Source organism: Ostrinia nubilalis, chromosome W (genome assembly GCF_963855985.1).
Source record: "Ostrinia nubilalis chromosome W, ilOstNubi1.1, whole genome shotgun sequence".
NCBI lineage: Eukaryota > Metazoa > Arthropoda > Insecta > Lepidoptera > Crambidae > Ostrinia > Ostrinia nubilalis.
This window is the reverse complement of record NC_087118.1, coordinates 1,833,272-1,846,279: the sequence shown is the minus strand read 5'-3', so window position 1 is coordinate 1,846,279 and position 13,008 is coordinate 1,833,272. Positions and strand designations below refer to the sequence as shown.

General features: G+C 51.8%; 1 protein-coding gene across 1 annotated transcript; it reads left to right on the top strand.

Annotated features, from left to right (window-relative positions):
• The first annotated feature begins 1,056 nt into the window (after nt 1-1,056).
• LOC135086402 (uncharacterized) lies at nt 1,057-4,851 on the top strand. Its single transcript, XM_063981133.1, has 2 exons — nt 1,057-1,398; nt 4,456-4,851. The coding sequence occupies exons 1-2, from the start codon at nt 1,057-1,059 to the stop codon at nt 4,849-4,851; spliced, it is 738 nt and encodes a 245-aa protein (XP_063837203.1).
• The last annotated feature ends 8,157 nt before the right edge of the window (nt 4,852-13,008 follow it).

Genomic DNA, 13,008 nt, shown 5'->3' with positions numbered 1-13,008 from the left:
CTAGATAAATGCATAGTTCTAACAAGATTTATTCGTGAAAAATAAATTTGTTACACTTAGTGTTTTAATTTGTGGTATTATGCAACTAGGGTTGGCCAGTGGCATCGCCTAGAGTATACCGCAGGTTCTAACACGCATTAGTGACTGACCGCTGATGGAACAGTTGCGACATACGAGTCTGGGTATCAATGATATGCAAAGTCACCTGTTTTGTCTTCGAATAGAGTAGTTCGCTATCGGCTGATCGTTGATGGAACAGCCGAGTAGAGGACACTCATGATACATCCATATGACCTCGTTATATTTTTATGATTAAATAGTAATATGTTATGTTTCGTTCTCAGCAATCGCACCAGACTAGAACGCGATCCGGGGACGGATGCGTGCGCAGGAAGGCCGAATGTTGTCGCTGCGGTCATAAATAGTGTAAATTAGTTATAAAAAATATATGATTATTGTCTTGTAACAATTAAATTAATTAATATATATAAATTAAATAAATAGTTTTATAATAATTAATAAATTTTTAAAATAACGTAGCATTAAATTTACTGGCAACACTGGTTTGTGGTTCGATGTCGTCACGCCACCGATCCGGTCCGGTATCGGTGGTGGGGCGGCGTCGAGGTGGGAATCTAGCGCTCGGAGATTGAGTTAGTTGGTCGTCAGTGCCTGCTACGAGTAACATCTCCTCCGAATAAGCGTCAGTTGGTAAAGTGTGTATGCTGATATTCAAGTAAGTGTTATTTTTATGTTTAGTGTCGAAATAAAGGATTGGTAACTATTGTAAGTTTTATAATGAATTTAATTTAGACTTGTACAATGAATTCTATCTAGACTTGGTATTTAATTAATGATATTACTGTAATTTGGTGTTGATAGCAAATGTAATGAGTTTGAATATAATCTTGGTATTAATATATTGTTTTATTCTAATAGCGATAACACGGTCATGTTATAAGCAAGGACGGAGTGCATACTTGTCCAAACAAGATAAAAGCGATTTGTAATACACTTGCACCGTCTAATGTGTCCGAATTGCGATCGTTTATAGGAATGATCATGTACTATGCCAAATTTGTACCCAATGTAAGCACATTACTAGCACCATTATATAATTTACTAAAAATCGGTGTTAAATACGTATGGGGTGAGCAATGTCAAAGAGCATTCGAGGAGCTCAAGAGTAGGTTGGTCAGTAGCGAAGTGTTGTGCCACTACTCAGCGGAGCTGCCGCTGGTGCTGACGGCGGACGCGAGCAGCGTGGGCGTGGGCGCCGTGCTGGCGCACGCCACGCCGGCCGGTGAGCGGCCTGTCGCCTACGCCTCGCGCTCGCTCACAGCCGCGGAGCGCCATTACGCGCAGATCGACAGGGAGGCACTCGCTATCGTATTTGCTGTACGTAAATTTCACCAGTATTTGTATGGAAGGCGCTTTGTACTAAGAACTGATCACAAACCGTTAACTTATATATTGGGTGATAAAGTCGGCATACCGGTGATGGCGGCATCGCGTTTACAACGCTGGGCTGTTCTTCTATCAGGGTATCAGTATGATATTGAATATGTTCCCTCTAAGAAAAATTGCGCCGACGCGTTATCGCGACTACCACCAAATTTAGGTAAACGAAACACGAATAATATTTATGTTGAAGAAATTACTTATAGTAATCTTGTAGAAAAATTTTTGGCAGTAAATAATGAGGACGTCAGCACACGTCAGGAAAGCTACCGCCACAGATAAAACACTGGCTAGGGTTAAAGTTTACATTGAGTCTGGTTGGCCACCATCTTGTCCAGAGGAAACAATTAATCCGTATTTTACAAGACGTAATGAATTATATTTAGACAATGGATGTGTAATGTGGGGATATAGAATGATAATTCCCGAGTCGTTAAAAATAATCGTACTAAAACAACTTCACATTAGTCACATGGGTATTGTCAAAACTAAAAGTTTAGCTAGGAGTTATGTCTGGTGGCCGGGCATCGACCGCGACGTGGAGGAGGCCTGCCGCGCCTGCGACACGTGCGCGCGGGAGGCGGCGGCGCCGGCGCACGCCGCTCCGAGCCCGTGGCCGTACGCGCCCCAGCCGTGGACACGTCTTCATATCGACTTTTTAGGGCCATATAGAGGTTTATCGTACTTAGTATTGATTGATTCGAGTTCGAAGTGGCTCGAAGCTTTCGAAATGAAACAGAAAACGGCGACCAGTGTCATTAAAACGCTTCGAAGTACTTTTGCCCGATTCGGTCTACCTGTTGAACTGGTGTCAGACCAAGGTCCACCGTTCACTAGCCTTGAGTTTGAAGTATTTTTGAAAAATAATGGGATCAGACAATCTTTTTCACCCGCTTATCACCCGTCATCAAACGGGGCGGCTGAAAATGCGGTTAAATTATGCAAGCGGGCAATAAAGAAAGCATTACGAGATAATGTTGATGTTGATGCAGCACTTCAAACGTTTTTGTTAACATATAGGAATTCCATACATAGTACTACTGGTGAAACTCCCGCTAAATTATTACAAAAACGTCAATTACGCTCGAGGTTAGACATATTACGCGGTCATTACGATGTAGAAGACCGAGTAAGACGAGCACAAGAGAATCAAATAAAATTTGCAGGGGGTAGGGAGCGTAGTTTTCAAAACGGCGAATCCGTATGGGCCAGGGGTTTTGGAACTCAGGATAAATGGATTAAGGGAAAAATATTTAACAGTGAAGGTTCGCGTAAGTTATGCTCTAGCCGAGAGCTTTCGCGAAAAAATATATTTTATTTTTAATTACAATTTGACTTAACTAACCTTATTGAATCTAAGTCTTCGACTGAAGCTGTAAAACCGGGCTCGATGCTCAGGCGCAGGGCTGCTTATCGCCAGTGCCGTATTATCCATAAGGCACTTTAGGCCAGTGCCTAGGGGCCCACTATGGCCAGGGGCCCACTATGACCAGGGGCCCAGCACTCCCGATAAAATAATGAAAAAAAAAAGTTAAAGATTATTTATATGCAACAAAACTCAAATCACCTCAAAACTTCGCCTTATTTTGGTTTACACATTCAATCGTCATAATTCGATATTGTGGAACCTAATTCATTTTCGTGACGTTGACATTACTGCTTTGGTTTACATGACAGGTCGACGGTCGACGCCCTTCAGAGGCTAAAAAGCCTCACTGCGGAGGCTAGGGAGAGGGCTGAGGGTGTGTTGGCTGTATCATTCGATATAGCCAACGCTTTCAGTACCATCCCTCATTCCACCATACTCTAGGCCAGGGTTTCCCAATTTTTTTTTGCCAAGGAACCCTAATTGATTATACTTTTCCTAGCGGAACCCCCGTACTACTCCGCCCGCACGTCCTGCCCCTCCCTTGTGTTGTGCGTAAACAAGTCGGTGCGAGCGAACAACGTCGGTCACGAAACGTGGGATAATATTTTTTACGGAACCCTTGCGGCCTTTCCACGGACCGCTGCTCTAGGCACTTCAACATCACAGAGTGCCTCAGTACCTTCGAGCGCTGCTGGCCGATTACTTACGGGACCGCGAAGTCCTGTATGTTAACAGAGACGGCCAGCTCAAACGGCGCGGTGTAGCCAGCAGGGTTCCGCAGGGTTCGGTGCTCGGTCCCCTCTTGTGGAACCTAGGCTTCAACTGGCTCCTCCGGGGCGTCCTTCTCACGGGCATTAGTGTCATATTATGCTATGCGGATGACACTTTGGTCACTGCCCGGGGAAGACATTTGGGGCCGCGGCATGGCTGGCGTATTAGTTGCTCGCAGAATACGACGCCTCGGCCTGAAAGTCGCGCTGGAGAAGACTGAGGCCCTCTTCTTTCCGGGGCCTCGCCAGCGCGCCCCTCTCGACGCGTTGAGGACGTTAGGATTGACGTCAAAGGCCAGATGAGATATCTGGGCCTCACGCTTTACGGGAGGTGGCATTTTAGCCCGCACTTAAACGGGCTAGCGCCACGCCTCCTCAAGGCAGCCGGCGCACTGAGTTGGCTCCTCCCGAATTTGGGAGGGCCACAAACGAGGTGCCGTCGACTTTATGCCTGCGCTCTGAGGAGCATGGCGCTGTATGGCGCCCCAGTCTGGGTGGATGCACTCAACAAGAGGGAGAATGCTGCCCTTCTTCGCAGACCCCAGCGGGCCATAGCGCAGAGGGTCGCAAGGACTCTGCGGCGTGCGTCCTCGCTGGTATTCCTCCTTGGGAGCTAGAAGCTGGGGTCTTGTCTGTCATCTATCACTGGATGGCAGACCAGATGGCGCGTGGAAAGCGCCCGGAGCGGTGCGGCGCCGTCACAAAGACATGACTCGCGCGCAGTTTAGCCGCCGCACTCTGGACGCCATTGGTCCTGTTCTGGACCAATGGTTGGAACGACCGCACGGGTTCCTCAGGTTCCGTCTGGCTGGCGCAGGTGCTGACCGGGCATGGCTTCGGTTCGTACCTGCATAGAATCGGGCGAGACAAATCCCCGTGTGCCACAAATGCGGCGCGGTGGATGACACGTTGCAGCACACCCTCGCGGTCTGCACAGGCTGGGAGGAGCAGCGCCGTGTCCTCACTGTGGTCGTGGGCCGGGATCTTTCGCTTCCGAGCCTGGTCATCGCCATGCTGGGAAGTGAAGGATGCTGGAAGGCGATCGCCTCCTTTTTGATCGAAGAGGTCATCCTTCAGAAGGAGGCTGTGGAGCGCGAGCGGGAGAACGATCCTCTCGTCTCATCGCTCCGCAGGCGGAGAAGGGGGCGGAAAAGGCGGTTGTACGACCGTTCTACTCTGCCCCCAGGTGGCGGCCAGCAGGCCGGGGGTGCGGGGGCATTTTCGTCGGACCCCCACAAGGGGGGCGTGTAGGGTCCACCGTGTAGGCGAGCTGTCGCTGTAGCGTGGTGTCTCGGAAGTCTAAGGCTACGGCCGGATACTCGCGACACCCCCACTCGGCCTACGACGGAACGCCGCGGAGGTTTCAGTAGGTATACCCCGTCCTTTTCCCTTTTTAGGGCGCCGGGAGTCCCACATACCACCCTGTCCCCCGGCACTTGCGCGCCGGTCGTCGTTGAGTGCGGACGTCTCCGTCGATCGCTCCGAGGCCGCCGCGTGGGTACCGGACCGCGTGGATTTGCATTTCGCGAATTTTCGGTTTTTCGCTGTGTTTCCGCGACTTTCCGCGAGTTTTCCGTGTCCTTGTTGTGCTGTACTAATTGTGTTGTGCGTAATTACTGTTTAATTAGTGTTTTTCGTCGGATTTGTTACTGCCGGCAGCTGGCCGCGTGCTTGGCTGCCCGGACGGATATTTTGTTTTTGGAGTGCGATAGGACGCGGTGTTGTGTTTGTGCGTGTTGTGGGCGCATAGCGCTACAGGATTACCTGTAAATTTCAGCACTTTTAGGCCGTTTTCAGGAAACACGTGCCAAAAGTGAGGTTAGGTGTGGTGCGCGTGCAAAGCACGTGGTGGCTGACACTGACACTGACAGGTGACAGGTGTCAGCCTGACAGGTTTGAGAGTGACATTTGACAGTTGTTTGACTTTTTGTTTTGTTTCGGTGTTGCCAACCTATAAATCCATAGACTAGCGTATCACAAACTTTGGCAAAAATTTTTCGAGTGCGCGCTCGCGCCTCGCCTAGCGACTCGACCCCTATATAGGTCCGAGGTACTGGTTTACGTCGCCGGAATCATAAACCCGCGAGACTATCTCCAAAATTGTCTCCCGGCGACCAACATCGGAACATTCGTCAGCCGTGCGCGGACGAATCGTCTCCCGGCGACCAAGTTGGGAACATTCGCCAAACTTTTAGTGTGTGTGAGCAATGTCCCGTCGTGACGAGGACGTGTCCCCCTTCGCCCCCCGGCACAGCCTGGGGCGCAGCCCGCCCTCTACCCCCACCACCGCAGCCCCCGTTGGACCCTCGCTGACCAGCGAGAAGCGCCCGTTGCCGTCTCCGGAGGAGGTGCCGCCGCAGCGGCAATGTGTGGAGCGCCGCGCCACCGCGCAGCGCTCGGTGCCGCCGGTGGGGGGGATACTCACCACCGCCACCCCCCGCCCCACCCCTCCCCCCCGGAGGACCACCCCGCCCCGCCCGACCACCGCGGCTCCCGCCGCCCCCGCCCCCGTCTCCGCGTCTGTCGCTGCCTCGGCCGTGTCGGCCGCCCTCGCCGACGCCACCGCCACCGCCACCGCCACCGCGCCCGCATACTCGCCGGCTGACGTCGAGCCAAACAATTGGCTCACTTCGGCGTCCATCGGCGAGCTGTACGCCCGCATGGATACCATCTTGAAAAAGTCGGTTGCGGTCGTTAACGGCCCGGGCAGCAAGTTAAACAAGGCCGACATCGGCCTCATCGCCGCCATCGCCCAGGAGGCCCTCGCCATCCAGGGCTCGACGGGTTTCCGAGCTGCGGATGCGGTTGCGCGCGCCGACACCCTGGGCAGGCAGCTGGCCCACTCCAACGCCTTGCTTGAGGCGAAGGAGCGTGAGCTGGAGGCCCTGCGCGCGCAGCTGGACGCAGTGAGGTCAGCCCCCCCCACAGGACCATCGGAAGCCGCCCCGCGCCGCCCCACCTTCGCAGAGATGATCAAGACCTCCGCCAGGGAGTACCCAATGCCCGCCCCCAGTGGCCCCGTCCTGGCCGTGTACCCGGCGGAGGCCAACACCACAATCAAGACCGCCGAGGAGACGAAAACGGCCTTGAAACAGGCCGTCAACCCGCGCACGACCCGTCTGCAGGTGGAGCATGTCCGCAAGGTCGGCAACGCCGGAGTGGTGGTGCAGACCACCAGCGTCGAGGCCGCGAACCGGTTCAGGGCCGCGGTCCCCGACACCCTGCGGGTGGTCGAGCCCCGCCCTCGCCTGCCTCGTGTGGCCATCCATGGCCTGTCTGCGGACGTTAAGACGGATGACTTCTTAGATATGCTCCACGAGCAAAATCTGGAGCTGGACGCAGAATGGCCCCTTGCCCGCCTGAAAAAGGAGGGTAAGGTGGCTTTTAAGAAGAACCGCCCGCGCAGCCGTGACACGACAGTCATTCTGGAGGTGACTCCGGACCTACGCGCCCGTCTCCTACGTCAGGGAACGGTGTACTTGGTGTGGGACGTCTGCCGCGTCGAAGACTTCGTGGCCGTGACGTGCTGCACCAAGTGTCAGCTGTACGGGCACCCAGAGCGGTACTGCCGGTCCACCGAAGCGTATTGCGGCAAATGCTGCAGTACAGAACACCGCTCCGCCGACTGCACTGCGGAGACTACACGTTGCGCGACCTGCACCCGCTTCAAGAAGCCGGGTGCAGAGGGACATACCACTGCATCTCCGCAGTGCCCCGCGAGAGTATTCGCCGAGAGCCGCATGGTAGCCGCCACACGCTACAATGTTCGCTAGCGGGACACTACAGGTAGGGCAGATCAACCTGGCGGGCGCGGCGCTTGCCACGGAGGAGCTGCCGGCGCTGGCGCGCGAGCTGGGACTCGACATCGTTCTAACCCAAGAACAATACTCGAGGTCCCAGCTCATCATCCAGACCGGCCCCACCTCCCGTGCGGGCGTCTTCGTCTGCCGGCCGGACCTAACCGTCGCTGCGCTCCACCATCTCTCCACGGTCGACTGCTTCGTCGTGCATGTGCGGGAGGTCGATGCCTACCTGGTATCGGCCTACTTCAAGTACGGCGACAGCATCGACCCGCACCTTCAACACCTGGAGACAGTAATGGAGGCCCTACGTGGCAAGTGCGTTATCATAGGCGTGGACAGCAATGCCCACTCTGTCATGTGGCATTGTAGCGAGGAGCAGTGCCGCGGCCGAGGCCGCGTTGAAGACCACCGCAGGGACGCGGTTGAGGATTTTATCCTAGGCCGCTCCCTCCTACTGCACAACACTGAAGACCAGCCAGCGACCTTCAGCACTGCCAACGGCGAGTCCAATGTGGATCTCACATTGTCCACAAGGGGAATACGCATCTCCAATTGGAGAGTTCACCCCGACGCCAGCACATCCGATCATCGCCTCATAACATTCGAGGTATGCCAGCCGTCCCTTAGATCGAATTTGGAGCGCACAGAGCCAATCGAGGAGCCTCGGGGGTTTCGGGATCGGGGGGTCAGTTGGGTCTACTTTCGGGACACGATTCACTGGAGCATGGGTCGCATCGACTTTCGCAAGCCTGCCAACGAGGTAAGCAGGGACTTCACTGACGTGATTGTCCGGTCTGCTCAAACAGCCCTCGGTCACAAGAGGAAGACCCGGGAAGCAGGCTACGAATGGTGGACTCCTGAGCTGGATCGGCTTCGCAAGAAGTGTGGCGCTTCACGCCGGGTGTGGCAGAGGTCGCGGAAGCGCGGTGGCCTTGCGGAGGAGGTGGCAAGGGACGCGTTTCACCGCGACCGGACGCTGTATCGGAGGAGGAAGGAAGAAACCGAGGTCGCGTATTTCCGGGGGCTTGCCGAGTCCGGCAACCAAGACCCTTGGGGTCTGGCCTACCGTGTCGCCAGCGGGCGGAACCGTCCTCCCGCTAACGTGGTCAACGGCACGAAGTTCGCCGAGGGACACGCGGGGAGCGTTGATGAAGCCATGCACGGTCTTGTGCATGCGCTGTGCCCGGACGACGATCCGTCTAAGGACACAGCGTACCACAACCAGGTGCGGACCTCGGCTGCCATCCTCCCCGCGGGTCCCGCCGCCCTTCCTCCTACTCGTGAGTATCTGGGAATCATGATTAGGCAGTTGCCTAACACGGCACCAGGGCTCGACGGGGTCACCGCCAGGATTTTGCGCCAAGTCTGGGCCGCTGCATCGATGGAATTCCATTTGGTGTATGCCCGCTGCATAGATGAAGGCGTCTTCCCGGACGTCTGGAAGGACGGTCGTCTCGTGGTCCTGCCAAAGGGCAACGACAAGCCGCTCACCGATCCAAAAGCGTACCGTCCGATCACGCTTCTGTCCGTCCTTGGTAAGTTACTTGAACGTGTCATGCTGTGGTGTGCGCCGCAGATATCCAGTGGCATTTCGGACTGTCAGCATGGGTTCTCTCCGGGTAAGTCCACGGTCTCGGCACTTGACGCCGTCATAGGTACCGGCAGGACGTCCACAGCGCGCTATGTCCAAGCGATCTTCCTTGACATTTCTGGTGCGTTCGACAATGCTTGGTGGCCCATGATCATGGTCAAGGTGAAAAGGGGAGGATGCCCGCCTAACATCTACAAGATGTTGGCGAGCTACTTCTCTGGACGCCGGGTTGGCCTGATCGCGGGTAGCCGGGTGTTGTGGAAGGTCTCCACCATGGGGTGTCCGCAGGGATCCGTGCTCGGACCAACACTGTGGAACGTCCTGATGGACGACTTGCTGCGATTGCCATTGCCAGGGGGGGTTAGCATGGTGGCTTACGCCGACGACGTCACCATTTTGATCGAGGCAAACTCGAGGGCTGCCATAGAAGCAGCGGCCGCCGAGACCCTAAGTCTGGTGACCGACTGGGGCGTCCGTAACAGACTGGGCTTTTCCCCTGCCAAGTCATCCACGATGACGATCAGGGGAAAACTCCAGAGACCCCCAGTCATTCGCTTCGGAGGTGCGTCGATCCGTTCAGTGAACGTCGCAACCGTGCTCGGCGTGGCAATCGACAGCAGTCTCCTGTTCTCGATGCATGCGCAAGGGATCGTAGATCGCGCGGCCAAATGCTTCGGGAAGATGTCGCGTGTGTCGGCGTCTTCCTGGGGCATTCGTTACCCAGGCCTTCGCATTTTGTACCAGGGCACTTTTGTTGCAACCCTTGCGTATGCAGCGGCATGCTGGTACGAGCGCCTCTCGGTGCAGTCCATGCGCACCACTATTCTCCGGGGGCAGCGGCCTGCACTGGTGCTACTGACCAAAGCTTATCGGTCGGTCAGCACAGCCGCGCTCCCGGTGCTTGCTGGCGTATTACCCGCGGACTTGGAGGTTTCCCGCGCTGGCATGACGGACGTGGCCCGCAGGGACACGCCCAGGGACGCGATGGGCAGACGGAAACGAGAAATTTTGGAGTCGGTGCTGGATACTTGGCAGACCAGATGGGAGGGGGAGACGAAGGGTCGCGAGCTCTTCCAATTCTTCCCCGACGTGGCTGGGAGACTCGGCATGCGCTGGGTCGTACCAGATTATGTTACTTCCCAGATACTTACGGGGCATGGGTGCTTTAACAAGCGCCTGTGCGATATGCGTCTCCGGACCGCCGCGGAATGCGAATGTGGGGAACGTGAAGAGGACAGGCACCACGTTCTGTGGTCCTGCCCTTTGTACGAAGACTTACGCCAAGCTCTGCTTCAGGGAATCGTGCTCGAGAGACCCGGACCTGCCTGGTACTCCGATCTCGTCTCTTCGGAGGCGAACTTCGCCCGGCTGCGCGAATTTGCGTACGGCTGGCATAGGAGGAGGACCGCTAGCGCTGCACGGCACCAGATGGTGTCACCCGTGCTGTGTACGTCAGGCCCCAGAAGGGGGAGAACTGCAACTTAGGGACAAGGACATAGAAAAATAACTTGTAGGGAGTCAAGAAGTGTGGCGCGGTGGAGTGCAATCTGCCCTAGGCAGCCGCAATTCCGCGCACACCTCCCGCGATTCGGCCAGTATAACCGCAAGGTTGGTATGGCCATGGGTGGTGGTGGGTTGTCCCCCGGCAGTGGTGACGGTGCGCAAAGCATTTCCTCCGCGACAAAAAAAAGGGGGGCCCGAAACGAGCTGTGCCTAGGGGCCCCGAGATGGTTAATCCGGCTCTGCTTATCGCCAACAAATGCAAGCTCAGCGTCTAGACGACATCGTCCGATCATTTCGTAGAACCGAGGTACATACAGGGTGTTGATTTCAATACTCGCCATATTTATTTAGGTGATATTATTATGACTTACATAAACGCATTATCCACCAAAAAATAAATTACAAACGAAAGTGGAATTTTTAGCGAATATTTTCCGTGCAACATCAACTGTACTATGGCTCGCAATAATGCAATACGTTTACTGTGGCACGGGCACCCATCGAGCTACGCGGATCGCTCGCTTATCATGTTATAGTCTACTGAAGGATACGTAAAGTTGGTAGTGTAAATAGCTATTTTTCTTTGACTAACTAAAGTTAAAGTTCGTTTTAAATTAGTTTACTGTTTCCTATGTGTGTGTGTGAGTGTATTGGAGCGCTTTCCGCCACTACCTACCGCGACGGCGGGAGTATTTTCTACACAAAATTACCAGATTATTCACTTCCTACATTAAAAAGGAATGTCCTTTAAGTTTAGAGCTAGGTACTTACCGATGCGACTTCAGATGCGTTTCCACGTGCCCTCCCGTAACAGTAAACCATGTTTACGTATCTACTCACGAGCACTGTACGTATGGTTAGGCATATTCCTAACACTCACTCACTATTACCACACTCACTATCACACGTTCACACACTACTCAAAACCGCACGAGAAAACAATCAAAAATCGCAAATTTGCAATTAGAAAAGCACATTCGATGACCGAAGATCTTTGTTAACTAAAGATCCGTCCTATCATAATTAATGCTCTTATAGCAAGCTTCCAAAATACTCAAATGCAAATGATTTGCTCAATCGTTATTATTAAAACGATAAGAATATCAATACATTTTGAAAGTTATTTCGTGTAAGTAATGAAATTAAGTTCATTTAAAATAATCACGAACATGATGATGAATTATTTTATGTAAGTTATGAAGTTTGGAAGTTTAACCTGAACCTAACTAACAGCCTAACAGTCGTTCAGGGAGTTTAAATTAAACGCCGATAGAAATTAAATTACGTTATTATTTTAAAATAAATTTTTACAGAGATAGAACACGGTAACGGTAGTAAGAAGTTTATGTACTAGAAAACATTTATCAAGCAGAGAGGAAGAGAAAAGTTGATGTTACAAGGCAAGAAATAAAGAAATAGCGATTGAGTACTAGGAATTCTAAATACGAGCTAGATTTCGCGGAGCGTGCGCGCAGCCTCTCGACGTGGGAAGCAAAATCGGACTGATGAATGGAGAAAATCGATGATCCACGATTGAGCGCCGATGACGCCCGAAACACGAAGATGAGCGAAGTATGTATTGTATCAGTGCGAGCCCGATATCCGTGCGACGGTATTATTGTATTTAAATGAAAGAAGTGCTAAATGATAGAAATTTTGTTTAGATACTGAAATCAATCGAGTTTAAAAACAAAATCTTGTCTTATCTCCTATCGAAAGTAAAGGAACAAGAGTTTGCCAGTGTGTTATTTCTAGGTGTTCAGTTTGCGGTAAGTTAAGTTTTATTTTAATAATTAATTACTATCGTAATATAGGATCGTTTCAGAAGTGAAACCACAGCGTTGGAGTAATCTTCGTTTATTTGCGTAAACTTCACAATAACAGTTTATTAAATTACAATTTTAACTATTTTAACTAATTACACGACAATAATTATAGATAGGTCACAGTACAAATGGGCATAGTCACAGTGTGCTTAGTAGACGACTGCTCCAGGCGGAGGCTTTGAACAGAATGCCGTAGTGCTTGCCCCGCGCAATGATCACGGCTCGCTCTCAAGCCGGGTGGCGTGACCGGTTGTGACGTAATCGATCTGAGCAGATAAAAATAGTCAACCGAGTGGTTATTTAAGTAATTAATTAACTTGAAAAATATAATACAGTGTAATTTAAATAAATAAATGATGAATTAATATTTGATGATGATTATTAATTATGATTATTACGGATATTGCTTACAACTCGGCCATCCTGTTCAAAGCGAGTCCCTTCGCTTTAATCATTCTTATTTGCTATATTAATTATATTTACCTACAATATTTAATATACAATATGATTCATTAATCTTACAATGTGAAAAATCAATATTATTATCTCACAAAATTAATCTACCTACTTACTAACTACTACTAAATCTATCATACATCGTACATAATATTATTTATTAATTATACAAATTATTTACATTACATCCATACAGTTAAATTAAAATTTTATTTAATTATTAACATTG